General features: G+C 28.9%; 1 protein-coding gene across 3 annotated transcripts in view; it reads right to left on the bottom strand.

Annotated features, from left to right (window-relative positions):
- Window positions 1-8,163, bottom strand: part of LOC106691109 (ninjurin-A) — a 46,710-nt gene that overhangs the window by 9,194 nt on the left and 29,353 nt on the right. For 2 of the 3 annotated variants that reach the window (XM_014436774.3, XM_014436773.3), the window contains exon 2: window positions 3,545-3,760. In XM_014436774.3, the coding sequence (XP_014292260.1) occupies window positions 3,545-3,760 (216 nt within the window). Of the gene's footprint in view, window positions 1-3,544; window positions 3,761-6,956; window positions 7,151-8,163 lie in introns of those variants that run through there. The other variant, XM_014436772.3, reaches the window with a different exon arrangement.

Consider the following 8,163-nt stretch of genomic DNA (forward strand, 5'->3'; position numbering starts at 1 on the left):
TTATTATTATAACATATAATAAGTATTATATAATTAATATACTTAATATTACTAATCACGAAACCTCAAAGGTCACCCACCCCAATATTGTAATGGTGAATCACTGGGAAAGTTCTGCAGTGAATCATATCCACAAGTCTAGACTGTCATACTTGAATAGTAGGAAAGGATAGAAGTTTTTAATAAATGAATATTTTGTTTTAATTATTAATCCAAAGCTATAACTGTCTTCACTTGGTAAGTTAGTCGATAGTCACTGGATATTATAATTTAAACGAATATGAATAGATACAGATCCATATACATTCATATACATCAGAGAAAATTCAGTTTGTTCCAGAAAAATGCTATATCTAATGGAAGACATTGATTTTTCAGTGATAAATAAATTTAAAAGTTCTGAACATCATTTACGGAAGCACCCTGATCCAAAAAAAAAAATTAAATTTCTTGCCAAATATAATTGAAAATTTCTCTGCAAAATGATTTTTGTCAAAAAATTCATTTTGATCTGTACCTCGTCTTATGTTTTGTTAAAAAGAAAGTACTTAATTAAATATGGTATCCAATTTTGAAATAGAATTGCCATTGGTGTCAGAATCGAAAACAGAACTGGGCGAAAATTAGCTAAATTATTAGAGAGGTAAATATAACTGTTAATAATAAATTTCAAGCAAAATAATTAAGAAAAAATCATTTGAGCCACAATGTTTAAATATAAAAGTATATAATAATTTTTTTTTTTATTATATGTGTTTATATCATTTTAATTTTATATATATTCAACATATTTGTAGCGTTTTTGCCTAAAATCGTTGGCTATTTTCAAATATAATCCTTTTCACCCCAGTCATATTATTCTGGTATATTTTCATGTATACAACTAATAGAATTATTTTTTACAATTATTAAAATTAAAAATATCTTCTCACATTATATTCTCAGCTGTATTTACTAGGTCATTTTTGTCGGGACTTTTATGTCTAACATGTACAAAATTCAAAGATTGGCCATCGTTTCCGCCAATCATGATAATAAATTTCGAGTCTTAAATTTCAAATCAAGAACCGGACGTATATGGCCCACAATGAAATATTTCTTTTTTTTTTGGCAATCTGTATTAGAGAATAAAATAACTGATAATGGGTATACACTGCACATGCATCCCATATCATATAAAGATAACGACTCTTATCTTTCTAACTAAATCTGCAAAGTTCACTCTATCAATGTGAAAGAAATAAAGAATTAAGTTAATAAACATAAACAAATATAGTATAGAACACATAAGAATCGTTAATTTGTAACACCCACCGTTTTTAATCTTAGAATGCAGTTCAAGAACTTGAGGGTATCTAGTTTCTACCGACTGCAATGCACCCATTGCATCAATTTTGTATGCACCAACCAAGCCCGTTAGATTTGGGAAAGGAACATCTCATTGTGATTAATTCCTATTGAGGAGAGAAATGATATATTTCGTAAACAAGTTTTATTATTTTTCTAATTAATCGTGGGATTTGTAATAAAGAAAGAGAAATAAACATTATTGCGAACAATTTTTACCAGTGGTCATATCGCTGCCCTGCGTTGTCTTACGCTATAAATGCTATATTGCAGTAAAAGTGAGTAAACTACTTAAAAAAAACGCATTATTAAGTCTGTTTAATAAAATGAAAATTAACATTTAATTTAATTAATTTTGAGAGAACTATATCCCAGGTATTATTAGATGTACAGATGTCTAATAGCAAACAAACTAAAGCTTGTTGTATGTGCTATAAAGTAATTCATAACATTTATCTTCGTGAGATTAGTAGATTTATGATATTTTCCAAAATAAATTCACAAAATGTTGGTATCTAGTTGTTGCTTTAGGAAAACTATATCTCAGAAACTATTAGACGTAAAAATATCTATCGGTACTCAAATTAAATATACTATAAAGTAATTTCAAATAATTATTGTCGTAGGACTAGTAATTTTCATGATATTTGTCAAAATAAATTCACAGAATGTTCATTCATCGATATTTGGAAAAAAAACTTTTGGTTTAATACAATATCTCAGGATTCATAATTATGAGAGATAGTTGACCGTGGAAGATAAATGAGGAGAAGATGGTTGGGGGTGCGGTCAATGAAACACAAATAAGTATGATTAACTTATTTCAATGTGCCGACGTTTCGGCTAGAGTTTCTAGCCTTCTTCAGGGCTAAAAACAAAACAAGATAACAACCACAGTAAGTATAGAAAAATATATAAAAAGAAAGTATAAACAAAATAATTTTACACATACAATGAATGGTTTTACAAAATAGAGGATTCATAATTATGAGAGATAGTTGACCGTGGAAGATAAATGATAAGATAAATTCTATTTTGTAAAACCATTCATTGTATGTGTAAAATTATTTTGTTTATACTTTCTTTTTATATATTTTTTTATTTTTCTATACTTACTGTGGTTGTTATCTTGTTTTGTTTTTAGCCCTGAAGAAGGCTGGAAACTCTAGCCGAAACGTCGGCACATTAAAATAAGTTAATCATACTTATTTGTGTTTCATTGACCGCACCCCCAACCATCTTCTCCTCAAATATCTCAGGAACTATTATTCGAGCAGAAATTTATCCCACTACACATATCCCACTCATATCAAAGCTAGTTGAATTCAATATAAAGCAGTAGTATAAGGGTGCACTTGACCATTTGAAAAAGAAAAAATCAGGTAGTCATAAGAAAGCTTGTCAGATTATATACGACTATTATTCTGTACATTTTTGCGATAATAATCATCGTAAGGCTGTTAATGATGAGTTTAGTAGTAGTCAAAGTTTACAAAATGGAAAAATCTGAAGATTGTTTTAAAAACACTCCTTGTCCTACTTTATAGTATATTTAATTTGAGAACTAATAGATATCTTTACGTTTCTCTGATATAGTTTTTCATAAACCAAAAAATTCTTAACAGTACAGTACCAACATTTTATGAATTTGTTTCATTAAATATCATGAAAACTACCACTCCTACGAAGATAAATGTTATAAATAACTTTATAGTACATTTCATAATACTGCTAGTAAATAATACTATTTTTACAGTTGTTGATAATTTTACTTCATTATTCTGATTTCAATGTTTTTTTTCAGCGCATTTTATGTTCTTATTGCTGAATGGTACACAATTTATATTATTATTATTATTTTAGATTTTTTTTGGAAAAAAAGTAATGTTTTCAGTGATAAATGTAATGATGTTAAATTTGGGTTATTTCCCAGAGTCAAGCGAATTTTTTTTATTTGAATAAATAGTAAAATATTTTGATGCTACGACCCGCAGAACAATGAAATCATTTAAACTAATATAATAATAATTATTATTAAACAATTATGAGGATTGAATTCTGATTAGAGACTTAAACTGTCATATGAAATTTGAATTTTCAAGCCATCTCCCACCGATTAAAAAGTGGTCATTAACTATATGGGCCCATTATTGATGGGGGACTTTTCATTGTATTTATACATATAAGTTGAACTCACCTGTAAGAGAATACTGATGACAATTAGAGTGAAGACGAAATAATACGTTGGGGAGGAGCTCTGGTACTGGATGACGTAGCGCAGCTGGTTGGCGTTGGCCGTGATGAGGGCCAGGTCCATCATCCCCTGCGCCACCGTCTTCTTGGCCGCATATCTTCCGTAGCTTTGACCCTTGTCCTTCGAGGAGGAACCCGTCGAATCTTCTTCGTTCATGTTCTGTCAACAGAAGGAGCAATAGCTGAATTACTGGGCCACTTGAAAGGACATGTAGATGAATAAATCATCCAAGGAGTAATGGCTACGCTTCAGCGTAGTGTCCTCGATCAAGGATACATACATTTTAATCGTTAATTAAATTATTATCATCAAAGCGAAATAATTTATTTTTATGATAAATTTAGATTCAGGGTATTCAAGACTCAATTAACCCCCACATTTTTTTCCGGGGGTTTTGAGAACTTTATAATGAAAATTAGTTGGTCTTTGTTATAGTGAATGAAGTATCATTTCCATGGAATGAGGCACTTTCAATGAAGGATCCTAATCTTAAAACTAAGTTATTTTCGAGATTTTACCGAACTTAAGCCTAAATTTCCAAAAGCCTTACATAATTTCTTAATGATATATTGAGTTCTTTGTTATTGGAAGGCAACTAATGAAATTTCCTATCTTTTTTTTTGGTGGGGGGGGAGACTAAATACCCTTCTTACTTCAATTCTTATTTTCCAAAACTGTGATAAAACTTTGTGACTACTTTTAGAATTAGCGCCAGAAAATGGACGGACAGTCCGAAACGTTGAAAGGATTATTTTATTGATTTAAAATTGATAAAAATAAAGAATCAAAAGTAAGTTTATGATCGTTGACAATTTCAGTACAAATGATGCGGAACATCGAAGAACGAGAAAAATTCAATTTACCGTCTAAAACCGTATTCAATTCATAGTTGGAGTTTGCAGCTTGACGAGGTTGATGATACTCATATCCCAGTCATGATGGATTTTTTGTTTGTTCCATATTGTGGACTGTTTGGCAGCTTGTAAGATATTTACTCTTTCAAAGTAGGTTAGATTAAAAAAATTACCGATATAAAACCTTTTTTTAAAGTAAATTCTATATAAGAATAAGTTTTTCTATTCTCTTGAACATCCAGTATATCTTTTACAAATCTTCAAAGATAAAAGATCTTATACAAATTTTATGTTTTCTGAAATCAGGCAGAAGCTAAATTTATTTCTGCGGTACAGATATTACTACGGGTTTTTATTTGTAATTAGTAGAAGAATGATATGATATTAACAATGATATTGAGTTATAACATAAGTTGTGGAATGTCTGGATCGCACCAGGCGTAAAGAAATGGAACCAGTCTTCCTTGAGCCGCACCTCTTCTGCCAGAACGGCACTTTTCGCATTTCAAAAATAAATAATTGAAGATGATTAGATAAATTTTTGAGCTCTGAGAAAACTGATTCCAGATTATCTTTATCCACTGGAGAGCAGTCGTACATCGTCTTTGGAAACCTTTATTAACTCAGTTCTGAGCTAAATACTCAATTTATCAAAAAGAAAGGAGGAAATATTTTAAATTTGTATATACTTCACCTTTGTATGTAACAATATCCCACTTCCCTCAAAATGTTACTTATCACTTTTATCCAATTTAACCTTCAACTAAATGGTATAACTAATCAGTGAATATTTTTTAATTAAAGGGTAAATATTTTTTGTTTTTTAACTTATATAAAGGTGTAGTTTAATAGGCTTTAAAATTACAATGATTTTTAAATATACATATAACATATGAATATATACTATTATAAAAATTTAACTATAATAATATAAATTTCTATAATTATAAAAAACATATACATTTCCATGTAATAATAATAATATTATATCTGGTTTATTTGTTTTCTAAAAATGCTCTATATACACAAATTGATTATAATTAACGTTAAAAAAAACAAAAACCTAAAGTTACATTAGTGTTTAAATTTTTAAAAGCATATCGTCTTCATTCTAAATTATAACTCCTCTTCGATTTTAATTTATTTTTTTGTTTTATTTATTATTATTATTTTTTACATTTGTATGAATCAGGTTATTTTTTTACATTTGTTTGAATCACGTGCATTTATGCTTTAGTGAATGTCTGTGTGTGTTTTTGTAGCTTGATATTAACATGCCATAGGCGTTGATGACCAAAGGGTTTTATGCCTTTAAACAAAAACGAACAAACTATTAAAAAACATATGAGACATCCAGTTGATAGATTAAATTCCATAAATCCTGTTTTGGTATTAGTCATTTTGATTCTATAACAACTCAGAACTAAATAAAAGGTTGAAAGCGGAACGTAAAATTTATATAAATATAATATAGTAAGTAATATAAATATAATATAATCAAAACTATTACATGCATGTATCTATAGTAAATAAACTGAGAGTTTAGAGTAAGGACTTCCAAGAATTGTACTATGGGAACATTACTCATGTTATAAGGGCTGATTAAGTGAGTAAGTAGTATGGCCGACGTTTCGAAATGATCATACATTGTATATTTGTGTTTATTTATACACAAAGATTAATTTTGGTAGCTTTTAAAATAGCGTTATTGCCATCTAAAATAATTTAAATTTTAGGAACTTTCAACAGTGATTTTTTCTTTACTTTATATCGAATTAATTATTATTAGAGAGTAAACATTTTTTTTATTATTATTTATGAAACACTATAAACTTTAATTATATAAGATATTAAAACGAGAAGGTATTACATTATATATATATATAAGATATTAAATCAAGATGGTATTATATTGTATACCTATGTATGAATGGATTTATTGAAGTATTTATTTTCACACGTATATATCAATATGGTATTTTAATATTAACTTTAAATATTGATAAACTAATTTACTAACCAATTGTATCAGACTTCATGGCTATGTTGTAATATAAGTCAAAAAATACATCTATCTATTCACATAAAAAGAATATTATACGATAACTCGTTTGTTCGTCTAGAAATTTCTTATAACTGAAATATGCTCAAGTTGATCATAAATAACTGTAACAAACATATAAGCCTTTCACTTGATAGGTTAAATTCCATAATATTAGTTTTGGTATTATTTATATTGATTCTATTACAATTTAAATATTAAATAGATGTTTGAAACCGGAATTTGAATTTGAATTTTGTAGCAAACTTAATGAAAAAAGAAACAATGTAGTGAAAATTATGCTCAAAAATTTATAAACAAATTATATTTATATAATTCTGTTAGAATCTCAATTTTATTGCTTAAACTCACTGAAGTATTCAAACATTTCAGAAGGAAATAATTTTGTTTTGCAATTTTTTTTAGATATTTCTATGAATTAATTGTGGCATCGACTTACCTCCATTTCACTAAGTATTTCATTTAGATATTCGTTATTCATGATATATTCTAAGAACTGGAGAAGCCAACACTAAGAACGCACTGCACTAGATCTGGCAACGAACTGAGGCTAACCGCATATCCTCTGAGTGTATATGTAAATATTTGAACGATACGACGACCCGAGGTTTCCCAGAGCGAGGCAGCGGGAGCACTGCCTGACGCTAGAGGGATTCCCTTACGCAATGGGCTCGCGAACTGGTTTCAGGGACATGTTATCAACGCTCAAATGTTTTGTTTTGGACAGTCATCAGGGTTAGAGGGTATCGCAAGTATCATTTTAATTTACTAGTCTGAAGAAGTGTTCAGTGGAACCCACATATCCGAGTTCGCCGTATCCGAAACTAGCTTTTCCCCAATAGGATAAAACTTCCTGTTTTTTCATTTAGGCGCGCACTTTCAGGGACTTAGTCATAGGGAATTGTTATACCACCTCTACCAGTACTTTGAAAATTCGAAAAGATGGGAACGTTTTGGTATTTAGAACATTTTTTATATTATGGCAAAAATTTTATTCAAAGAGTTACTAAAATTTATATTCAACAATAATATCTAATAAGTTAAGAAATCGTGTTTTATCGATGCAGAATTAAGGAGTTTTTAATATCAGATAGGTCCTTATCCTCATTAAAAAAATCTTCCTCTTAAATATCTTTAACTTTGTTTATTTAAAAAAATTAACTGTCTTACATTTTTATACGTAATGAAAAACAGATAAATACAAACTAGAAAAGAATTTGATAATTAATATAAGGAAATAAGAGGAAAAATAATATTTCCAGGCTGAAAAAACATTTTAGGAAATATGATTTGTAATATAGACTTATTATATACCGTTAGAAAGCCAGAGAATTTAGAAAAAATAATATAAAATATAGAAAGTAATTTAGAAAGACGATAAACGCATAAATAAAACATAAGTGTAAAGCTAAACAGGGCGCGCATGCGCATTGGGTTCTGTTTCGCCTGTGGTATAATTTTTTTTAAATTATCTTAAACTACTTTTATTTGATTTTTTTAATTCACAGGATGACTATCTCCAGGAAATCATTCATACTGTTTTCAATGTGAGATGGCAACACTGCGTGGGCAACACTGACAAGCGAGAGCAGGGAGAAGGTTTTTTTTTGGGGACAGTGGTAATAATAGTGTGAGTGCGTATATTT

Source organism: Halyomorpha halys, unplaced genomic scaffold (genome assembly GCF_000696795.3).
Source record: "Halyomorpha halys isolate HHAL.00 unplaced genomic scaffold, Hhal_1.1 Scaffold2082.1, whole genome shotgun sequence".
Taxonomy (NCBI): domain Eukaryota; kingdom Metazoa; phylum Arthropoda; class Insecta; order Hemiptera; family Pentatomidae; genus Halyomorpha; species Halyomorpha halys.